The sequence below is a fragment of the Mastigoproctus giganteus genome, chromosome 2 (assembly GCF_048544385.1).
Source record: "Mastigoproctus giganteus isolate SK-2022 chromosome 2, ASM4854438v1, whole genome shotgun sequence".
In the NCBI taxonomy this organism is placed as follows: domain Eukaryota; kingdom Metazoa; phylum Arthropoda; class Arachnida; order Uropygi; family Thelyphonidae; genus Mastigoproctus; species Mastigoproctus giganteus.
The window spans coordinates 201242395-201267870 of record NC_143576.1 but is presented as its reverse complement, the minus strand read 5'-3'; the positions used below and the strand labels follow the sequence as shown (position 1 = coordinate 201267870).

The following is a 25476-nucleotide window of genomic DNA, read 5'->3' as shown; positions in this document are numbered from 1 at the left end:
GAGGAAGGAGGAAGACACCTCCGAAAGCTCTAGTGTTTTTTATCGTCTTTTTATCGCTTTTATATTTATATTTTAATGCATTTTAACTTATTTACTTATTTTACTTTTGTTATAGTTTAGTTTTTTGTAAATATTATTTTACAGTCTTTTCTATCATTTTATTTTATTTTATTTCATTATTCAACCAGTCATAAACGGTTGGTGTGTGTGTCTAAAATTGGTAGTATGAATAATCCCAACCTCAGAGGCCTTATTGCAGATATGCATTAACTGTACTTCTCTCTAACCTATTATGCTCGTCAGTGATCAGTCCATTGCAGAGGCATTCCTAGGGTATGTGGCGCCCCTTGAACATTGGTGCCCGGCTCCCTCCGGACGGTCCGCCTCTGGTCCATTGTATTCCCTGCTTCAGTACCGTCCATTTTTAACGTTTTTGTCGGGCTTGGCATCAAATTACCATCCTGGAACTTTATTTCTATATCCTCTACTCTATCCAACAGTTCTTGCTCCAGCTATTGTAAATTTCAGCTCTGTGGATAGAGCAAAAAGTATAGAATAAGTTAGTTAAAACTTATACCGGGTAAAAATTACCCCAGAAGACTAATAACGGGAGAAAATATTCGCTCGCAGCCAGCGTTGACCTGGAATTGCAAATAAATATAAACATAATCTAATAACGTTCACTCTTTTGTTCAAGGAATTCGATTTTTTAAGTAATGGTGTCCATTTTTCAACACAACTAAGTGTATTGCATTCTTTATTATTTTCGACTTTGTTTATGGCTTTTTTTTTTTTTTTAACTCCAAACTGATCATATAAATTTTCATCAAACTTCATTTCAATTTTTTTCAAATGATTCCAGAGAATTTTCTATAGCCTCCCATTTTGGAATGTTTTTCATTAGAATCTAGTTTAAGAATTGAAATTGTTCTAGGGGTTTCGACCAATTTTCTAAATAATTTTTAGCCATTGAATAAAAAATCTATAATTTCATTTTTAATATGAGCTCTTCAGCTTTCTATATCACACTGAATAATTTTTCTAGCCTCAAATGGCAGAAATTGATCAGATATTCGGTTATCTAACATCTTAATCGTTTCTTCAACAATTATTTTAACCTCTAAAATAATATATATTTTTTTAATCTTTAATATCTGCTTATTGGAGAAACTGAGAAAACTGTGGGCAGTCCACAAATATGCTTCTCCCAATGGACGATTAAAAAATTTCTCAATAAAAACAGAAGGCTTTTCTTCGGATGAAGTAAAAAAACAAGATTTCAAACCGTCAAAAATTTTTAAAATGCATTCAATGGCAGGAAATAATGTCAATGTGCAAGCGAGTATATTTATACTCTATAATCTATATCAACAGTAGCACAAAATTCATTTAAACGTTCCGTTTAAACCGTATAAGTGTGAAATAAGAAAATATTTTTAAAATTACCAATTCCACGTCAACTGCTAGTCTTTCTGCTCCCTACTGAGCAGGATTATGAAATATGTGCACTAGACATCCAATCTTTGATATTGGAAATAACCAAATTTTGGAGTCGAGAAAATATGTTGCATTGCCCTCTTCTGTTGATTCCTCCAAAATTAACATTTGGATTGTCAACTCTGAACCCACTACAATTTTCTTTGGGGATATTATTTTCCTTCAGAGAAGTAAGAATGTAGTTGGCGATAGTTTCTGTTATCCCATTGGGTAAAAAAAAAATTCATCCTAAGAAATTTAACTTGCATACCATTTTTCTCATTGAAATAATGCAATAACAATGGAGATACCCTCTCTAATTTATGGTTGTTTGCATCGGTAAAAATTCCAAAGAATTCAGGTATTACTGATATCTTTTAAAACTTCGTTAAGTGAATAAGGAGTCGGTACATTCTTTATTAGTGCAATTGTTTTCATTCTTGCACTGGAAAATTATGATGTTTGAGTCATCAAAAAGTTGACCGAAAGGGCTTGAGAAGCAATCAGCACTTCTGAACAACTGATGATGTTTAATTAAATGATGCGGCATTGTAGGTTCAGTGATGGCTACCTTGTCACGTTCTTTGAACAAAGAAGTGTTCCAATTTGGATGATGATGCAGTTGCTTGATTGATTGCGTGTTTTTTAGAATTAATGTGATCTTTGATATCACGTCTCCCACCATGACTTATGTTGAAAAAACATGAGCGTATTCGGCATTCAGCCTCATTTTCGTGTGTTCCCTTTTTTATAAAACTATTCTTTCTGGAAGTCCTCTTTGAAAACACATTTACGTTTAGGCATTTTTTTTTTTATTATGCAGCTTAAACTAATTAAAAAAACTATTACAAAAAATTTCACTTTATCTATAAACTGATTGAACCAGGTGCACTGAACACAAACCAGTGGTGAACAGGCGGTGTACAAGCTGTGACTGATGACGCAATTGAAGACAGTACTGTACTACGAACTCTGCTACTGTCTTTTGATTGCACAAAAATACAATTGTATAAAAATGTTCATAATAACAATCCGGGCCATTTAAGCGTCCCAAAAAAAAAAAAAAAACCCTTTCAGGACACCAGGACAGTTCCACATAAATTGGGATGAATCCCGGGACGGATGAACACCCTAGTCTAGCTGCAAGTTTTTTGCAGGTCAGGGGAGAATGCAGTGATAGTATTTGTGTTGTTAGTATATATAAAGTAATGTAAGTTATTAATAACTTTGTATTCTTTCGGCCAATTACATTTGCTGTTCCACTTGTACTATGAGATCTAGTTTTAGTTCTTTCTTTTTCATTAAAGGACTATTTGGTACATTGAAACGAGAGTTCAAACATGCAGAGCAACAGCTTTTAAGTCGGTCTTAGGGAGATAAGTCAAAAACAGGATTTTAGAGTTAATTAACATCGGTACCCCTCCACGTGTGAATTTTGCAGTGTCCCTGTCTTTTCTGTATATTGTATAGTTTTTGATTGCGTTACCTGTGGTGTTAAATTAGTTTCTTGCAGACAAATGCTCACTGAGTTGCAACTGTTGATTAGGTCGTAAAGGTACGAGGTTATTACCACATTGATCAAGATTTTTGCAGCTCTGGCGAACGCTGTTTTCATTCATATTTAGTCGTTTTATTGACTTAATTGTTATACTAAATTATTTTCTATAAGTAGCTTTATAGCTATAGCCAAGCTCCATGGTTTATTTTTAAATTTAGATAGCAGTTTTGAAAGTTAATACTTAGTGTCTGTAGATTTTACATTTGTAACTTGCTGCCATTGTTATACGAAACAGAATAGCCTAAGTTTAGCGAAAAACGTAGCACTGCAATAAAAATCTGTTAGATTAGTATAGTATTATCAATTAATCAGTAAAATTTATTAAACTTATTAAAGTTCATTGTTAATTAAATTATTAACGGAATCATGACCCAGACTAGATCAGCAAAGCAGCATTCACAGAACAGCCATAGTGCTGTGGCTTGCGGGAGAACCGAAGGGCACGATTCTCCAACGCATCACAGTCTAAAACAATGCACGAAATGTGAAATGTTTGCAGATCTGTCTAGAACAGGACATGATCAAGCCTAGGAGGATGGCTTTGTATGTGTGCTAGGCGCGGAGATTGCGAAGAAATTAGGCGGCAACTCTGCATTCTGATGGGCATCTATGAGAATTTGAGTGTGGGGCAAATAATCTCAAAGAAATTAATGAGGGCCCATCAAGCTCTCGGCTGCCCAACTCAACACTCCTGTGCATCAGGCAACAGTAGCAATCTCCAAGGCAGAATGCGCTGGTCCCACAGGAATTAGTTATTGTTGGTGATTCTATTGTCAGGGAGACAGGGAATATATTATGCAAAAAGGATAGGTGGAAGAGGTTGGTTGGTTTAGTGTTTAATGACACATTGGCAGCTGAGGTGGAACAGAACAAGGGCATGTCTGCCAGGGGCAAAAGTTGATGAAGTTGTAGGGCAGATATCATCTTTTAAGGGCAAAAAAGGTGATATTGTTGTACACATAGAGGCTGACAGTCTGGGGAAATTCAAAGATCAGCTAGATAATTACCTAAGGGAGGAGGGAAATGCATAGGTTGTCCATTTACTTTTCTCTTATTAATTTTTATTATTGGTTTTTTTTTTAAATTTTACTTATTATTAATTTGTTTTTATTCTTATTATTTTATTTTTTTGGCTGGTGCAGCATAAGCCATAGGCTTCCTTGCACCATATGGCCATTACTAATACTAATATGAGAAATCACTGGCTAAGAGAGCCCAGAATGGAGACAAGGAGTTTTTCACATATGTGAATACAAAGAAATTGAGTGCTGGAATGTCTCTTATATAACCTGGCTGATGTTGATGAATTAAATAGGTACTATGCATTAATTTTACAGATGAAAGACCCTTCGTGGTGAGGAGAAACTGTGTGAGTGAAGTGGGAAAGCATAAAATTAATGCTACCAAGATTTCAGAAAATTATTTATTAGAAAAACTTGAGCCTAAGGGTGAGGGAGGTGAAAGATAGTGCATGGAACCATTAAGGCATCACTGGACTTAGAAGTTTCTGTGGACTGAAGAAGCACTAATACAATACATAAAGACAGTAAGTATTAAGAGTGAAATGGGTGACTATTAAATGGGCAGTCTGATCTAAGTGGTAGGGAAACCCATGGAAGCAATGATCAACACTGCAGTACAGGATAATTTAGATAAAAATGGAATTCTGAAGGCACAGCATGGTTTTGCAAAAGGAAAAATCATATTTAACTAACTTGATTAGTTATTTTGACAGTCACTCATGAGCTGGATGTAGGATATAACTTCTACATTGGAATCATATGCGTTGCTGAAATACAAATAAACAATGTGTTCCAGCTTACAGTAACCTCTGATGTGGGAATGAGTCACGTGGAAAAATCCTTAGATGGATCACAGGGTGGCTGCAGGGCAGGAAGCAGAGGGTTGCAATTAATGGTTACTCTTCAAATTGGGTTAACATAAGAACACCTGTCGTTTTTGATTTTCTTAAATGATGTTGACAGCAAGGTGGCAGAAATAACATTAAAATTTGCAGGTGAGGTCAAGATCAGGGTAGTCCTGAAGAATGATCAGTGCCAAGCAGCACCAATGTATTTATTTATTTTATTAATGTATTTATTTTACCTTAAAGAGCCATTCTTTTTGCCCATTCCTCCTAATAATTGGTCAACTCGTTTAACTTTACTGGTCGCATTGGTTTATTATAAATTTGTTGATTAATCCTTAACCAGTTGCAAAAGATTTCTAATAAACCAATGTGACCAGTAAAGTTAAAGGAGTTGACCAATTATTAGGAGGAATGGGCAAAAAGAATGGCTCTTTAAGGTAAAATAAATACATTTTACCTACTGTTTTCAATATTCCTTCTAATATATTTTTCCTCCTGAAAATCAAAAAGCAATCCTTGGGGTCCTCTTAGGCCTCACATCTGGTAGAGGGTTAAAAACATTACTGTGTTCAAGTAGGAGACAAAAAAAAAAAAAAAAATGCTTGGTGAGATCATCAAAAAGGAAGTGTATAAGGTTCTGAGAGAAGGAAAGTAAAATGAAATGAAATTTTCACTCTTAAATGATTCCAGAACTATAAGCATAAATTAAAATTAATGGAGGGGGAGGTTTAGACTGGAATTCAGCAAGTTCTCCCTTAGCCAGTGACTTATTCATTACTGGAATAAGTTGCCTCCATGGGTGAAGGAGGGTGATAGCTTGAGGAGATATCAAAGGTCTGGTGGATGGCCACATGTGAGCAGGGAGTCAAACAGGTAGTTTATTATTTCTTTCTTTTCTTTTTTTTATTTTGGCTTGTCCAACAAAAGCCACACGCTTTCTTGCACTATACTTGCATAGCTAATACTAAAAGTAAAACAGTGCATAATCCCCGCAACTCCGTGTGATTTAATTAATTTTTATATCCCCCAGTATCTTTCCACATGAACTGATTTGTTCAATTTTGGAAATAAAATATTTATAGTGTGCAATTATTGCCAAAAAAATTTACCACATCAAGATCTTATATCATAAACAGATACAACATCTCTCGTATCCATTCAACAAAAAACTTTCAAACTTTTGAAATGTTTGTTAAAATTTTGCACATGTCCACAGAATGATCAAATTTTAAAGGAATGTGCTATCCAGTTTTGATGTATTTGTGCTATTAATGACAATGTTTTAATTAGGATTGTATTCAAAAATGCTGCTATTGTAATGTAATGACAACTGGAGAAAAATAAATATACCAAGGAGACTGCCTACTCCTGTTATAATTTTTTTACAGAAATATGTACATATAAGTTATTCCACAATAATCCATTTTTTAACAAGAATCTGCACACCAAATTTTTCTAATAATCTAGATTTACTTCAAGAGAATTAACCATACAAAGTAAATGAGCACAAAAAAAATTCATTACAAGATTGTCATCCTGTACAAAACAAAAATATTATCACAAAGACTGAGCAATGCTATTAATAGCAACAGCAAATGAAATGGGAGCAAAGCATCCAGTAAAATATGAGATGTGCAACAATTTTTTTAATTTTTATTTTTGCAACGGATTCTTGAAGTTAAAACTATTCAGCATTTCATGAAAACACCATGTATAAACATTGTCAAAATGTAAAGTAGTCAAATATGGTTAACAGTTTGTCAAAAACGACTAGTAAGAAGGAAAGTTTGTTTGAATGTACAGTTGATGCCATTTACTTCAGCAGTGCTACCCACTTGAAAATGGGTATAATTGGTCCTTGAATGAATGGCAGCAATAGAGAAGCACTTGTTGGAATGTCTATTATCATTCTGTGCACTGCTCTTTTCCTTTCTTCTGGACAGATGAGTATACTTTTATTATTTCAGTAACACTGCAACCTTTTCACAGGTGCACGAATGTCATGTATAATTACATTAGTACCACTATCTCATCAACCGCAGATACCTTTTCAAATCATCGATGGCACTTTGAAGACTATGCCTGTCTACACCAAGATGTTGCCTCAGCTGCAGCAACTCCTGTAAGTGTAAATGAATTAAATTTTATAAGATACAATAAATATGTTTTTATCACAAAAAAATTATATATATATATATGGTTAAGAATACTGATGCTAATTGAACGAAAAAAAATATTTCTCATGAAATTCACTCAGTACTATTTTAAAAATATATTACTATGTGAATATTACAGTTATTACAGTGATTGGCTACTTTTAGGTTACACCTATCCTCTTTATGAAATAGAGAACTCTTTCAGCAAGATGGAATGTTTATACCAATATAAAGCAGATGGAGAGATACAGAAAGATATTGAATGTGTAAAATTCAGTGCAAGATGAACAATTTAAGTGACTCTGAATGCGGCATGCAGTTGGGACCAAAAAATGCCAGTATGAGTATTTCAGCAATTGCGACCCTGCTGGGGTTTTCACAGATTGTCTTAAGTTTATTGAGATTGGTGCAGTAACCAAATAAAATCCAGCCAATGGTAATGATGTGAGAGACCAGTAGAACTGCACAATTACTCCCAGGTCTTTTTCATTTTCTACCACTTTAAAGGCTACAGTCTACAACAGTGGTAATAGTAACCAAAGAAGCAATTAGAATGCACAATTCATTGTAACTCGTCACAGATGGGGTCAACAACCAAACTAGGTAGTAGTAGTAGTGGCATGTGATGTAAAAAAGCAAGTGTATGAGCTTATGCAGCATCAGCCAAAAAAAAAAAAAAAAAAAAATTACACCACTGCCTCCAAATGCCTGTCCAGTTCCTCCTTAAATTTATTCAACCTATCAACTTCCAAAAAGGCAGATGGAAGTTTGTTCCAGCAAATAACCACCCGCTGGCTAAAGGCAAATTTCCGCACATCTGTTCTACACCTGTCTTTTCTTAATTTGAATTTATGCCCCCTTAGGTTCGTAATTTGAACAAGTGGAAGGATCCCATCAGAATTCAGCGTGCTCAACCCATTCAAGGCCTTATATACCTCAATCAGATCACCGTGCAGGTGCCTAGTCTCCAGCCACTGCAATTTGCAGAACTTAAGCCTCTCTTGGTAAGAGGATCCCTTCATTCCCCTCACCAATCTTGTTGCCCTTCTCTGTACACGCTCAAGTAAATCTACATCCTTCCTAAAATGAGGCCCCCAGACCTGTACGCAGTACTCAAGGCGTGGCCTAACCATTCCCTTATACAGAGGGACAATCACCTCCTTCTCCCTGCTAGCAAAATTCCTATATATCATTGACAAAACCCCATGACCTGCCCTGGCAGCCTGTCTGCATTGCTCAGAAAACTTCATATCTGACTGCACAATTACTCCCAGGTCTTTTTCATTTTCTACCACTTTAAGTGTAGTACCACACAGTTGGTACGTTTCTCTGGGGTTACTTCTACCCATATGCAGTACTTTGCATTTGTCAAGGTTAAACTTCAGTTGCCACTTCTTAGCCCATCTGCCCAAATTATCTAGATCCTGTTGCAGTAGCGCACTGCCATTACTGTCCTTAACAACCCTGCCAACCTTTGTATCATCTGCAAACTTCGACATTAAGCCTGATATACCTTCATCAATATCATTGATAAATATACAAAACAACAGTGGACCTAACACTGAACCCTGTGGGACTCCACTAATAACATTAGTCCACGAAGAGTAGCACTCATTGATTACCACCGTCTGTCTTCTCCCACTTAACCATCCTTTTATCCATTGCAGCAACTTACCCTTAATACCATTCTGCTCCAATTTGTACAATAGTCTTCCATGCGCAACAGTGTCAAAAGCTTTCCTGAAATCCAAATATATGATATCAAAATTATTTTTTGCGTCCAGTTCCTTTGTAACCACATCATAATATCCTATCAAATTTGTCAGACAAGACTTTCCCTTAACAAACCCATGCTGTGTCTGAATTATTGCTGCAGTCTTGTCTAGATGATCCTGCAATGCATCTTTAACCAGTGACTCCATTATTTTACCCGGAACAGAAGTTAAACTAACTGGTCTGTAATTACTCGTGTCACCCTTTGATCCCCCTTTGTGAATTGGGGATACATTTGCACATCTTTAGTCCGTGGGAACCTCCCCTGAGTCCAAGGACGCTCTCATAATTATGGCTAAGGGTTTGCTTAGTTGCTTTGCCACCTCCTTTAATATAACTGGATAGATCCCATCCACCCCAGGTGCTTTTCTTATGTTTAACTTCAACAATTTCTCCTCCACTTTGCTTTCAGTTATTCCAAAATCATTAAGTATCCTGCTACAATTTGATAACCTTCTGCCATTTTCATACCTTAATAATTCCTCATGTATGAATGTAGATGCAAAATATTCATTCAGTTTGTTTGCTATCTGAGCAGGATCATCAACAGTCGAACCATCGATGTCAAGTGGACCAATCAGATTCATCCCCTTCCTTTTAGAGTTTATATAAGTAAAGAAATCCTTGCTGTTTTTCTTAGCATCTTTTGCCAAGGATTTCTCGTAATCTGCCTTCGCCTGCCTAACCTCCTTTGTCACCTGATTACAGACTAGCTTATATCTGCCATAGGCTTCTGAGTCGCTTGATAATTTATATGCATCCCATGCATTTTTCTTCTCTATTATGAGTCTCATTAGTTCATTAGATAACCATTTAGGCCTAAACCTTGAACAATATTTCTTAATAGGTATGAAACTTTTAGTAGCTTCCACGATTAATTCCTTGAATGCTTCCCATTTTGAATTTGCTGTTGGTAACATTGTCAGTTGATCCCACAGAATTTAAAAACTGTCGGAGAGCACTGTACTCACCTTTACGGAAGCAAAAACCCTTTCCTTTACCCCTGATGGTAATTAAATCTTTAAGTAAATCCCACATCAGTACACTGTGATCACTGCCACCTAGTGGTTCCTTTATCTGCAAATTCTTAATACACGAATGATCACTGCTGATAACCAGATCAAGAGTATTACTTTCTCTCCAATCTCTGTCACACCAAACTGACTGGCGCCTCCATAGCCAGGTGGGCAGGAGCGGTACGGTGTAGCACACGCTTCTTGATTAGACCGGGGTTCGACCCCGTGACCACCAAATACGGAGGATGTGGAAAGAATTTCTATTAGGTTCCACTCATGTCAGCAAAACACAAGAAGGTACAGTTATAGTAGGCTCAAGAGTAGTGCTCTCTTTGTAGTTTCCTCTCTAACATGCTGCTGTAGAAAACAGCCATCCAATAAATCCACAAAAGTCTTGCTAGTCGTTGAGTGACCAACCCAAAAGTTTCAATATCTGGAAAGTTAAAATCACCCATTATGAGGTATTCTCATTTACTGGCCCACTATTTCTCTGTACAGTTGTTTTTTGTACTTATCACAGTCATTCAGCCTATAACACACTCCTACTCTCATTTTTGGTTTTCCAGTGCTTATGTCACACCAAACTGACTGGCGCCTCCATAGCCAGGTGGGCAGGAGCGGTAGGGCGTAGCACACGCTTCTTGATTAGACCGGGGTTCGAGCCCGTGACCACCAAATACGGAGGATGTGGAAAGGTCAGGGAATGACCACCGCACATCCCCGGAGCAATATGGCTTTATTTGCTAATTCTCCTAAAAACCAAATAACAACCAAACTGACTAAACATTGCACTGTGCATTCATGTCAAATAGATGTACTGCTTTAGATTTTATGTGCTTCTTAACTAAGAGCTTAATCCCCCCCCCCACCACCATCTTGTCCTTTCTGTATACATTGTACTCCCCTATATTCAAATTATTCATCCCTTATATCTGACACATTGGACAGACAACTTATGTGATTGATACCCGCTAATAGAATCAGGACTTAAATTGTCTGTCCAACATGTCTAGTAAAGTTTCGAGACAACAGGATTCTCATAATGTTTTTATACAATGTCAATGTGTAAAAACATTGTGGGAATAAAAACATTATGGGAATCCCTTATCTGAGTGACATCACTTCTCTGATATCCCCGCATTTGATGAATTGACCAGAACTTCAAATTCATTTACTATGCTTCTAGCTTTGGTGTACCTGCAAGTAGAATCAGAATACACCTGTTCTTACTCTTAGTTATCATAACACAGAATATTTCCTTGTTCCAAGATGAGCCACACACACACACACAGTAGGCCTTGAAATCCCCGGTACGTTGCTTTCTGGGCTGCTGCATATTCCAATATGCAGAAGGAGTGTGAGAATCATTTTCACCTCTGCCTGTGGATATTGTTAATCTATTAGTTTGTGAATCCTCCACAAACTAGCAGTTTTCCAGCCCACCTAACACTGCCTCAATAGCAAAAAATATTCTTGCACCCTTTCTATTTAAGTGTATTCCATCCCTGTAGAAGCAGCCACTCCTGTTAACAAGCACAGACCATGCTGCAAAAAATTTCACCCAACTGCACAATCTTTTAAAGGCTGAACTGATTAACAAGACTCTCATTGTGTACTTCCTCCTATCTTGCCTGTGCAGAATTGCAGATACAGTATTTTCAAATTTAACCATAGCTTGCAACTTTTTCTCAACATTGTCCTGTACTTGTTAAGCAGTTCTCAGTCTCCTACTCTATGTCATTGGTGTCAATGCGTACACCAATATCACCTTTTGTACCCTTTAAAGATATCTTCTCTACAACATCAACTTTTGTCCCCCAGCAGACATACTCTGATTCTATTTCACCAATCCTTTTTGCACAATATATTTTCTGTTTTCCTAATAATAGAGTCACCAACAATTGGGTGGTTGTTGATGTGTTGCCTGATGTGCAAACACAAGCTCTAGCATTGAAGTGGGTAGCTTAGAGCTTGGTGAGCCACTAACTTAATTCCTTCGAGGGTATCCAACATGTTCTTCGAGTCCTCATAAATGCCCACCAGAACAGTAAGTTGATGCCTAACATCCTCATAACACATGTTCTTTGATATAAGACTTCATATTTCCATACTGTATCAAAAACTATTTCAATGGCTAAGTATGTCATGACCATATGTTCATTCCTTAAAAAGGCATTACATATGTTGCATTCTGCTTTAACCATGGGGGTCTAATATTGATCTTCTTAATACAAACCATGCCAGTTTATGTTGAAAATTTTTGAGTTTCTTACAACCATATTAGATAAATATATAATTTTGCTCTAAAACCTTGGCCAGCCAAATGGATGGCAATTAAGTGGATCTGAATGGTCCTTTTCTGGTTTTGTAAAAACCAATGGTTTTTCAAATGTCAGAGATACGATCATTTAATTTGTAGACTGGTGCAAGATTTTGTTTACTGTGTGAACTTTCCATAACTGCAGCTAGAGGCGCTCTCCCTGATCACTATTGAGCAGACTGTGTGCATGCCAGTACTTGTCGAGCTAGTGTTGCAAGAAGAGAGTTATTTTAGCTGCACGTCACTGATGATCATTTTAAAGCAAGTATCATGTCAGAACATACAGATTGAGCAGCGATATGTGATTCATTATTGTGTAACATGGGGCTTAAATGCATCAGAAACAGTTAAAGAGATGAATGAAGCATATGTTAGTGTCTTGGTAGGACGGCCATATTTAAATGGCATGAACGATTCAGTGAAGGGTACAAGTCTGTTGCAGATGTCCTAAGGTCTGGTCGGCCTTCCTCCTCCACAACTTCTGGGCAAATCGCAAAGGCCCAGGAAATCTTGGATGAAGACATGCAAATTACAGTTGTGATAATAGTCACAATATTGTGAAAGATTACCTGAAAATGTCACGAATCTGTGCCCGCTGGATTTCACACAATTTGACTCCACAACAAAAACTGCAGAGTAAACTTGTGCAAAGAAATGATTGACCATTTTGAAACAGAGGGTAAAAACTTCTTAAATCAAATAGTGACTTGTGATGAAACTTGGATTATTCACTATGATCCAGAGACAAAACAACAGGTGAGTGAGTGGAAGAATTCTGATTCACCAAGACCTAAGAATTTCGAGCTTCTCATTTGGCTGACAAACAAATGCTCCTTGTGTTTTTTGACATAAACGGCATTCTTGTTGCACATTTTGTGCCTCATGGAACAACTATGAATAAGGAAACATACTGTGAGGTTCTCGGAATCAAACTTCAGAGTGCCATTTGTGAGAAACATCAAGAACTTTCTGGTGTGAAGTGGTTTCTCCATCAAGACAATACCAGGCCCCATACAGTTAATATTGTGCAGCCAGTGATCACTGCCATAGGTGCCAAGGTTTTGCCACTCCCCTTATTCACCGAACTTAGCCCTGTGCGATATCTTCCTGTTTCCACGTCTCAAGAAAACTTTGAAAGGCAAGCATTTCGCATTCAACAATGATGCTCGCAGAGCCATAACAGAAGCACTTTGCAGTCTTTCGAAAAATGACATTTAATGCAAGAATACAACGGTGGTGAAAGTGTGTCAAGTTTAAGGGAGAAATCCACAGAAGAGTCATGTGATGACAATTAAGGTAAGATCTTGCACCAGTCCACAAATTAAATTATTGCCATGTCTCTAGTTTGTGGGGTATGCCCCTTCTGAACTTGATTTTGCTTTGTGTAATACTGCTTGCAGAATGATTATGATGAGAGGCTGATCATGTTGCTGAGTAGTGGAATGATTAATTATTTATTTATTGTTTTGTTCAGCAGCTGTTTATGAATCAAGAAAGATGAGGAATAGAAGACCGTGGCAGATATTTTCAAGGGTGCTTTCCAACTTATTTGCAATTTGTTCTGGTTCTTGCATGATGCAAGTTGTCAGTATGTATTTATTGAGGAAAGAAACCATACAGAAGATTCTCTTTGACTCTTCTGCCTCTGATATTGCAAGCTTTTGCCCTTGCTTGTTTATATTAAGATTTTCAGTTGTGGGAAACTTATGAAAACAATTCTGTGCAATTAGCATTAGTAGAGGCATTTGATGCAAGAAAGCAAGCTTATGCAGCATCAGCCAAAAAAAAAAAAAAAAAACCCACTTCCACTTCACCCCTCTGTTCGTTCAAAATACCTGTCCAGCTGAGCCTTAAACTTATTTAGGCTATCGACCTCCACCACAAGGGATGGAAGTCTGTTCCACCAACCAACCACCCGCTGGCTAAAGGCAAATTTCCGCACGTCTATCCTACATCTGTCTTTCCTCAATTTGAATTTATGCTCTCAGGCAATTATTCTGAGCTAGAGGAAGAATCCCATCAGCATTGAGCATGCTTAAACCATTCAAGGCTTTATACACCTCTATCAGATCACCTCGCTGGTGCCTAGTCTCCAGACACTGTAATTTGCAAAAGTTAAGCCTTTCTTCGTAAGAGCACCCCTTTGTTCCATTCACTAATCTTGTTGCCCAACAAAACAAGACCAATGCTTTGGTCTTGTTTTGTTGTATGACAGTCATTCTACCAGGATTCTTATTGCATGTGATTTTTAACTTTTCTTCGGAATAGCATCTTTTGCTGCCTAGTAATGTGTTACATTTTTATCTATGTAGCTGCTCCATCTATGTCTAAGGATATGATCTTAGTTTCTTCTAATATGGGACTAGAGGCATACGCTCCCCAGTTAAGTAACTCCTATGGTCCCTTTATTTTACTTGTATGAGATGTTTGTGTTTATCTGTAGGACGTATCTTGTATAGTCTTAATGCTTTCTTGTAGGCTGCAGTGGTGCTATTTTAGTGAAATTCTGTATTGGTTGCTGCAGTGAGTGTAGATGTTTAATTTCTAATTTTTAATTAATTTATTTATTTTTAATGTTTTTACTGCTTGAGTGCAGCTAACCTTTTAAGCAAAATTTTCTGTAGAAATATCAATACTTTCAGCCATTCTATTTGTAAATTTTTTTGATTTAGAAATAAAACAGAACTGATTTATAAGGACCGAAGTTAAATAAGTTTTCTTTGCCACACTGGAGAACTGAGCATTTAAGGAATTTGGATATTAAAAAAGTTGGTGTTTGTGAAGGACACATTTCTCAAACTGGAAGGTGGTATGTAGTATACTGTCACTGGCAGAACTGCTGAGAGGATTTTCAGTCAGTGGAAGGTGTTTAATACACAAGAGGAAAAGAGCAGGAGAAAGAGTGGAACCTTAGGATACACCAGCATTAGCTAAGAAGTTGGAAGAGAGAGATCTACTATCACTTTCACTGAATGATCAAAAAGAAAACTGGCAAGTCAAATGCAAGAAAGAGAAGGAAAATCATATGACAGAACCTTATTTGGATGTCTTTACGCCAAGCACGATAAAATGCCGTAGACAAGTCAAGTTTCACCAAAATTTCTATTGAATTTGTCCAAAGATGAGCTTATATTATAAGCCAAGGTATCACAAGTAAATCAACACTGACAGAATTCATGCTTCAAAAATTTATCATATGGAAGGTTGAGATAGTGTGAGAATTGTGTTCAGTGTAATAGGACGATAATTGGGAGAGACTGATTAATCACTTTTTAGGAAGTTGCTGGATATAATCAAAATTTCCATGCATAAGGAAAAACACCAGTTGAATAAAAGGATAAAATGACAACACAAAATAGGAATAAACCGTGGAGCACAGGTTTGAGAACAAATGGAGAAATGTTACCAGGACCTGAAGATTTCTTGGCATCAAGACTATTCAAGATTCTTCTAATGTCCTCTCAAAAGAAAATAGGAGGAAATGAATTGTGTTTGAATATGGCAGGAGAAAATCTGCAAAGATCATTTACGAGTCTTGAACGGTCTCGATGCCAAGAAATCTTCAGGTCCTGGTAACTTTATATTTTTAGCCTTTTTAAAATAATAAAGTTGATTTATTAATAACTTGTTAATTTTGATAATGGCACACTACTACATGAATAGAAATCTTACCCTTTCAAGCGATCTTAGAGAGCTTTGGCGACCAGATATGGTTGGCATATTTGGCTGTTGTTAACTCAAATTTGCATCAAATTGCCCTATACTTTATTCATCGGTTAGTTTCTTAGTTTCAGTGATCAGGTCACTGAAACTAAGATAAGATAACAATAACCCATGCATGCAGGACTGTCAGTACACAGGTGCTCCAGGTGCTGGCAGGGGTTCTCCCACTGGACCTGGAGATTGTCAGCTGTGGCCTGTCATACTACCTATCTAAAGGGATGCCTGTTACATTCATGGGGCACACCATCGAATGTATCGAAGTTTCTAGAAAGACAAAAAAGACCCAATTATTGGGGCATCTGAAGCAAGAATGGCAAACCCACTGGACAAACAGTACCAAAGGAGAAGTGACAAGGAAATTTCTTCCGGCCATACACAAAGTTTACCCTAAATCACCACCTTGGCTCCACCCAGGACTGCACTCCACTTACTTCCTGATGGGTCACGGACCTTTCAATGAAAAACTTGCAGCCTTTCGGCTCGTGGAGGACCCACACTGTCCATGTGGGGAACGTGAGAGCTGACAACATTTGATGCACCAATGCCTGTTGTACCACAACCTACGTGGAATCCTAATCACCAGACTAACTTACATACCTCAGGACCGGGAACACCATCTCCTGGACAGCTTTGATGAGTATAGTGCGCTCACCAAATTGCAATCAATGATGCATGCCATTAGCCCAGGGCTCCCTGCACATGAGCATCCAAACTGAACCAGACTATGACCGTTATGATGGAACTTCACTCTCTCTCTCTCTCTCTCTCTCTCTCTCTCTCTCTCTCTCTCTCTCTCTCTCTCTCTCTCTCTCTCAGGATTGAACATCCATCGCAAAGGATAGACAATCGAAGCCATCAGTCACCATCTATGTGGACTACTAGACAGTGATCTCTCTGGGTGGGATTTTCTCCCATGTGCGATGCAACGACTGGACATGACCACAGCAGCTCTGCTGCAGCACACCACCTGGCATTCTGAACTGGGCACCCTTGCCCAGTTCACTTTTAAAATCCCATCTCTAGGCAGGGGGGAAGAGATGGGCCTCTGTCTCATTCCCCCCCCCCCCTTCTTCCCCTGGTGGGGCTTGCTCCACTGACACTCCTGTGATCGCCTTCTCTTTCGTTCCCATACTTCTACCTGTCCCCCACCCACTCTACCTTTACCGACTGTGAATATCTCAACTGCAAGCTGCTAAACTTCAATGTGAAAAATTAACCTGACTTTCATTTAAAACCTATCTCAAGCTTATCTAAACCTGTAGCGTCTACCCCCAACCCTTTTTTTTATCATAAGCCCTAGCCACTGAAATCTCAGGAAATTAGGTGGCAGGGCCTGCCAGAGTAAATAACTGTAATACTGGTGTACCTGGTCTGCCCCCACGGGGCCAAGTGTGGGCAACGTTGGGCCTCAGTAGGGGTTCAGCGGCTAAATGACCAGATGAACGACGGTACACATGTACAATATCCATACACTTTTAAATCTCTGGCCTCAACAGTGTTCCGTTTCACATGACAATGTATCCTATGAGGCGATGGGGGAACCCTGGTGCCGTTTGACATGAATACACTTTACTTTACTTGATCAGGTTTGCTAATAACAATCAAATTTCCATGAATAAAGAAAAACAACTGTGGAATAAGAGAGCTGAACATTTAATCAGTGAAATTTACTTATAAAAAGCAAGTGCTGCAAGAGCACACAGGTGCTTCAAACAAAGGGCCACCTAAGGAGACAATATTTTATATTTTTAATATTTGTTAAGGGGCAAAAACTCCATATTGTATACAATATCGAAATCTCAAGCCAGCACTGACAAAATATATACAGTTGAGGTTAAAAAATTCAAGTTCTCAAAGATGGAAACCCATGCTGGTCTTATAACCAATACCCATAAAATGAGGAGGGTGCAATTATAGTGTAAAGGAGACTGGTCAAATGGGAAATGTATAAAATAAAATAAAAAATCAATACGAACTGGTAAAATGAATAACAAAGTTTGGACCAGATTCCAGCAGAGAATACCAACACTTACCGACATTCGTTGTCCAAGGCACTCGACTTCTGCATTCAGATGTTGATTGTTCTCTCGCAAATGCTGACACCTATCTACCAGAAATTCTTGCTCTAAACTTTGTTCTGTAAAATACATTTATAATAAACTTTATCCACAGTCAGTTTTATAAAAATTTCATTAAGACAAAATATAGGAAAATCAAATTACAGCAGCAGTCTTTAGTTCTGATTAAATATACCATTAATGCTAAACTAATTGTGTAGCTGGATGTAAAAAATAATGACCCTGCACCACCCTTGAATCCTACACACTAAATTTGACTCCCCCCCCCCCCCAGTTCAACAATTTTACTGAAAAATTTCATTATATGAATGGGTGTGTTTCCTCTAAAGATAATTAAAAATTTTAAATGTAAATACCAATAAAGTTAATTTTTTTATGTAAATAACTTTTTTTGCGCAACTTGAATTTTGGAATATTACTCACTCATGATATTCAATTTATATTAAATTAAACTGATTATGACATACAATTCTTCCCAAACAAACTAACTAACATAACACTAACATTAATCTTAGTGTTATGTTGTGTGTGGAGAAAGGAAAAGGAAGCAAGTTTATACAGAATCAATAAAAAAAAAAAAAAAAAATTCCCACCACATCTGATATCTAAAATGTGTCTAGCTCTTCTTTAAATTTATTCAAACTAACCACTTTCACAACACCAGATGGAAGTTTGTTTCAACAATCAAGTTCCTCAATTTAAATATGTGTGTGTTATTTGGTTTTTAGGAGCATTAGGAACTAAGGCCATTTTGCTCCAGGATATGCGGTGGTCATTCCCTGACCTTTCCGCATCCTCCGTATTTGGTGGTGACGGGATCGAACCCTGGTCTAATCAAGAAGCGTGTGCTACGCACTGCTGCTCCTTCCCACCTGGCTACACAGGTGCCTTGTGAGTGAGTGAGTGTGTGTGAGAGAGAGAGAGAGAGTAAGGATGCCATGGGCATTTAGCCAACTCAATCCATTCGTAGTCTTAAGCACCTCAAATCAGATACCTTCACTAATCTCACTGCTCTTCTCTGCACTCATTCCATTTTAGGAAGGACGTAGATCTATTGGAATGGGTGCAGAGAAGAGCAGTGAGATTAGTGAAGATATCTGACTGAGGTGCTTAAGACTATGAATGGATTGAGTTGGCTAATCTCACTGCTCTTCTCTGCACTCATTCCAACAGATCTACATCCTTCCTAAAATGCACTTCCAAACCTCTAGATACTGCCAAACCATCGGCCTTATACAATGGGATAATCATCTCCCTATACCTGCTGGCAAAATTCCTGTTTATCACTGATATGTAATATACAGGAATTATCAACCCCATTAGTTGTCCTAGCAGCCATCTGCACTGCTCAGAAAATTTCATGTGTGATTACCCCCACAATTACCCCCAGATCTGTTGTTAATGACAGTCATCCCTGATGACTGTTGTTAACTGCCCTGCCAACCTTTGTATTATCTGCAAACTTAAGACATTAAATATGATATGCTTTCATCAATATCATTAACTCCACTAATAACATTAGGCCAAGAAGAGTAATGCCACTGATAACAATTTTCACATCATCATCTCCCACTCAATTCTCCCTTTATTCATAGTAATATCTTGTCCCTAATGGTGGCATGATTCCACTTTGAAATCATAGTAATATCTTGCCCCTAATCATGTTTATTATGGTGGATTACTGTAATGGATATTCCAATGACTGTCGTAGCATTCAGCAGCTGGTTTGAGTGTGGGTGGGTAGGGTTTGTTTCTAAAAGGCTGGTTTCCCCAGAATGAAACAGTTTCAGTGACTTGGGGATCATATCACTCCTTTTGGGGGGTAGCGACTTTTTTCCCAATTGTTTGCTCTCCAGTGGAGTATATAATTAAGAAATCTGGTTTGGCAAGTATGGTAGAGTCTGTTCTCTGTTGTTTTATGGAAGGCATGTCCACATCTTCAGAGTGTTCAGGTAGGGTTTTCATGAAGTTCCAGGGATGGAAGGGTTAGAATTACTTATACTTTGGCTCTTTTAGTCTTGGAAGAGTTGCTTTTGGAGGCAACAAATGCCATTTAGTGATTAAAGCGCGAGGTTCGAATTAGTGTGGTTAGCATGAATTATTAAAAAAAAAACGGAATTACAATTACTTAACTTCTTTTTTGGATTTCTGTTGTCTTTATCACTAATTATTAACTGAAATAAACAAATTTAAAGCAGTGACACTGGTATATCACTTAAAAAGTTGTGATCACTCAAAGTAGCACGATGTTGGAACCAATCACCCCTGAGAATGGTGTGGCATGATCTCAAAGAAACACAATCTGTTATTTCCCAAATGCCCTGCCAACAATCAATATCTACATACTGTCACATTCCTCCAACCTGGGCGCCTCCTTAGCCAGGTGGACAGAAGCAGCAGTGCACTTCTTGATTAGACCGGGGTTCGAGCCCGTGACCACCAAATACGGAGGATGCAGAAAGGTCAGGGAATGACCACCGCATATCCCCAGAGCAATATGGCCTTAGTTGATAATGCTCCTAAAAAACCAAAAATAACAACAAATGTTCCTCCAAACTTACCCAGTGTCTGGGGAAGTACTGAGGTACCCAGAGCATTTGTTGTCTTCCAGTTCAGCCAAATCTTTTGTTCCATATATATATATATATATATACTAATCTATATAATATCAGTGTAAACACCATAGAAAACTCTTAAACAAAAAACTATGTTAGTAGTTTGAAGGGCATCATTTTATCTGTATCTCATATTGTGCTCTTCCTTCACAACGAGTTTCCATGTATTGCACTACCTCGATCAAATAAGTAACGCTTCACTAAAAGAGAAGACTATTGGTATGTATATTTTACTTAAATATATATACTAATATAAGATACTCCATATCCATCTATCCACCAGTCAAAGCATCTAAAAAACGACAAATTGGGATACTTTTGAAATGGGAAGTAGTTGGTGGGAAGTAGTTGGTAAATCAGGATTTTGATTTACCAACTAGTTCCATTTCAAAAATGAATGAAGTTTGTAAATTCAAAAATCACTGTAACAGTACATTAAAAATATTCTATAAAACTGCTGTAAGTTTTAGTATGATGGAGAAGTAAAAACTGCAGCCATTATCAACCCACTGCAAGATGGAAGCCTCCTCAATGATTCATGTTGAAGGAAATGGACCATGATCTACCACGCTGGTCCAGTGCAGGTTGGCAGATTGACCGTATTTAGCAGTCAGGGGCTTGAACCTCTGTCTACTCAAAGAGCATGTGCTAAGCGTTATTTAAAAAAAAAAGTACAGTAAACCTTTTTCACTCAGCTCCCATGAGAATTAAGGATGGCCACATCTAAAGATATGAGCAACAAAACTCAATCCAGCATAATAATCAACCAAATTAATAACAAATTCCTTAAATATAAATGTTTTTTCAGTTGACAGTGATCAAAAGAATTCAGAAATCAAGTCTTTTGGAAGGTTTTAGTGTTTTTCTCATACAAAACTTGAATACTTTTGGAACCATGCAAAAACACAAAGACACATTATTCTGTCACTTCATTTATTTCAAGCTGGCATGTTGGCACAAAAAAATGAGCTTTAAAATGAATGTCCACTTCCATTTTATATTTATTTTAAAATGTTTTCAGTTAAAAAAAAATTATTTGTTTCTGCTATTTCTATTATAAATGTTAAAATAACATTATATAGAAATTAGCAAGAAATAGTTCAAAATGATATTTTGAACTATTTCTTGCTAATTTTAAAAATACTGAACTGGGTGGAAAATATTACACATACACATTTAAAATTGAGATGAGCAGGAGTTTATTTCACTATGCTTGATATAATGTAATAAAAAATTAAAATCAGTATCTACATTATAGTAAATCGCTTAATGAACAGCAATAAAATTAAACAGGCAAGATTTTTTATTACATACCTATAACATGTTTTGCATATGCTTCCATCACAGTCTCTATGCCAGGCCATTTGTAGGAACTTCTACCTTCTTCTGACTCTTGTGGACAATCTCTTAATTTTGGCGGACAAAGAAATTTTCTAGATACTTTGGGAACGAAACTATGGTTAACAGAGGTTTGGGAAGTCTGCTGATTTTTTTGTTCTGGAAAATGAAAATATTTTTTTTTAACAATAATTCATAGTTTTAAACAATTACAAATCCATAATTAAAACTTAAAGCTATTTTTTCATGATGTATTTACAGGAAGCCGTAAAAATATTGTGATACATTCCCATGAACAGAAATTTATTTTTTCTTTGAAAATAAAATAAACCACCTTGAATTCAAAATAAGTGCAGTAACAATAATTATAAGTGAAATTTTCATATATTTTTTTAAAATGCCCACTAGTATACTTTTGCGGTATAGCTGCTGCATGAACTGGAAGAGATACAAAGATCGTAAGGGAAGGAAAGACCACATCAGTACTCTCAGCACTGTCTATTTTTGAACTGCCAGTATATATTTGGCAGCTCTGTGCTTTGTGAAGCAGTTGAATGTGGTAATTTTCCAGAGATTTCTTTCCCCATTGTTGGAAATAGGTATGGGAGGTGAATGGGGGGGTTCCTTGAAGTGGAATGGGTCAGATATGTCTCTAGGAAGTATATTTTCAAAATAGACATTCCAGCCATGTATTAATTCTTGTATTCTGATGCCAGAGAGTTTATTTTCAGTATGTTTGCTGTTATAGAACATTGCCCATTTAGAGTTGAAGAGAAAGGTTACATGAGTGGGCTGGAAGGCTTTACAGTCTGGCAGCATAACTGAAGAAGAACATTTCCTTTCTGAGGTGCAATGGGGTTCATTTGCTTCTACATAGAGACTCTGGACATGAGATATTTGAAATACCTCTAGTGCAGTGCAAAGGTTACTGTGCTGAAAGGTATTAAGTCTTGTGGGTGCACATTTCCTAACCAAGTCAGAGAAAACAGAATCATAGTCTAGATGAGACATAATAGCATGATACAAATGCAGAAGATTATTTATCAGCAACCCCATGTCTTGGAAGAGACGGCTCTGAGTATGTTAAGTTTCTTCAAGACAGAGAATAGAGGCAGGAGAGTTTATGGGCAGATGTAATTTCATAACTACTTATTTTTAAAGGAACTTTTCTGTTCTGGACTAATAATTTGGACTGCTGCAAATGAACTATTTGTTTCCTGATAAGTTTCTAGAAATCGGCATTTGATTTCTTGTTGCTGTCTACCATGGTTTTGGAAATGATGGAAACTGAGTGGAGTCTTTGGAATTGCCACTGCCTGGATAATATATTCTGTGATATACTTCGCTGCATCACTGATTGGCTCCAGACTGACTGCAGTGGTATTAAACTGTATCAGATGTTTAAAGGCATTACACTCAGCCTGATCAGTCTTCCAACACAGTATCCTTGATAGGTGACATGGTCTCCCATTTTATTCAAAGCTCACAGGAAAAAGTGACGGGAGCACAAAGAGATCAGTGGCAGTATACACACAGGTAGGAATGTCGGAAAGGTATCAGTTCCTGCATTTAAAAGGGAGAGGTTATTGTTAGCACTACCCCACTGGGTAGTATGTCCATTAAAATCCTCTAATAATAAGAAAGGAAAGGCAACTGCTTAATAAAGTCACCAAGATAAGTCTGGGGGATGTCAGTCCCAGATGGCAAACTCTTATTAAAAACCCAACTGCAAGTCTGATTGCTACTACCTCTATATAGAAAGGCTGAAATGGAGCTTGGTTGTCCACAAGTATAGCAGAACTATCCCCACATCTATACTTATGAATAATAGTAAGAAACTTGAACAGGTGCAATATAGCCAAAGCTGCTCTTGCACCATGAAACCCTAAACAACAACAACAATGATAGTAAGGTTGTGCAAGGTGGAGTCATCATGTGCCTTAAAGTATGGCTCTTAAAGGTATTCTTGTGATAATTCCACCATAAAGATTTATCTATTATTTGGGCTTTAGTGGATCCATTGGTTGCTTCCCAAAGTGCTGGGCACTCCGTAGCCAGGTGGGAAGGAGCAGCAGTGATCAGACCGGGGTTCAAGCCTGTCACCGCCAAATACAGAGGATGCGGAAAGGTCAAGGGAATGACCACCGCATATTCCCGGAGCAATATGGCCTTAGTTGCTAATGCCCCTAAAAACCAAACAAACCCAAAGTGCTGAGGGGGTTATTTTTCTCATTCTTGGATTTATCCTTTAGGAGGAGAATGACCTTTGACTAGTGTCCATCTCTTCCTCAGCAAAATGTTCCAAGACTAAGTCATCTGGTCTTTCTGTGTGAGTTTTTTCAAGTTTAATAAAGAGCATATGGTAGGAGTAAATGACTTTAGATGAAATAATCAATTTGGTTTGTGCTCCAACAAAATTTCCTTGCAGCCTTCTGTATATGAATTATTATTTATTGCTTTTTACAGGTTTCAACACTTTTCTTGTCTCCTGGTATGAAATGTTCAGCTTTGCTTTTTTAATCTCCATAACTCTTACTTCTTTCTGCCACTGGAATTATCGGGAGTACGTAGGGTCTCTTTGGAAGTTAATGCACATGGGTTTTTGACTCATTTTTAGCTAACAATGAGTGTATTAGCTGAAACTGAGTCTCTTTGGTCCATAAGATGTTCCAAGGTCACATGTCATCCACCTCTATCCCAGCCATAAACTGTGGAGCAACATTAGTGGGTTGTTGGGATCACATGGAATTAACTGATACAGCACAGAATCTTGAAAGGAAACCACTGCAAAGGCGATTAAAGTATGAGGGGGTGTTTAAAAAGTTTGTGGCTTGAATATGAAAGGGTAGTGATACAGTGTTAATTTCTGTACTTAATGTATATGTCAAATAGTAACCCAGCAAGTTTCATGCAGTTTCAATAATGTTATTTTTTTTAAATTACAGGTCCTTAGGTCAGCAAAGTTGTATGAATTAGGAAAAATGGACAAAATCGGTTACTGTGCAGTCATCTAATATTCAGAAAAAAGGGACAAATGCCAAAGGAAATTCATGAGGATATAGTTACAACCCTCGGAGGGGGGGGGGGGGATTTCCCTTCCTTCCTACTCCATGGTTAAGAAATGGGCAGCAGAATTTAAAGAGGGAGGGAAAGCCTGGAGCCTCATAAATCATGATGTGTCTATCACTCCAGAAGTTGTTGACAATAAGCATAATCTAGTGGTGAGTGACAGTTTGGTACATTGCCAACATCTTGGGCATCTCATCTGAATGTGTGTACCATATAAAAACAGAAGTGCTTGCTATGAAAACGGTGTCAGCATGATGGGTCCCAAAGTTGTTGACAGCAGATCAAAACACGCAAGGTTGTCAAGTCCAGTGATTATTTGCATCCTTTTCAAGCAGATCCAGCAAATTTCTTTACAAGGTTTGTGACCATGGATGAGACATAGGTATATCACTTCCAGTCAGAGAAAAGGACCAGTCCACACAGTGGAAACACAGCTCTTCTCCTAGCCACCAAAGAAAGCAGAGTCATTCCTTCTGCTGAGATG

At 37.5% G+C, this 25476-nt stretch overlaps 1 protein-coding gene across 2 annotated transcripts in view; it reads right to left on the bottom strand.

Annotated features, from left to right (window-relative positions):
- Positions 1–6571: 6571 nt before the first annotated feature.
- Positions 6572–25476, bottom strand: part of LOC150089910 (genetic suppressor element 1-like) — a 488677-nt gene continuing 469772 nt past the window's right edge. For both annotated transcript variants that reach the window (XM_090389701.1, XM_090389702.1), the window contains 3 exons: positions 21900–22082; positions 17926–18029; positions 6572–7024 (listed from right to left, as the gene is read on the bottom strand). In XM_090389701.1, coding sequence (XP_090245827.1) covers positions 6929–7024; positions 17926–18029; positions 21900–22082 — 383 coding nt within the window. In that variant the 3' untranslated portion in view covers positions 6572–6928. The remainder of the gene's footprint in view (positions 7025–17925; positions 18030–21899; positions 22083–25476) is intronic.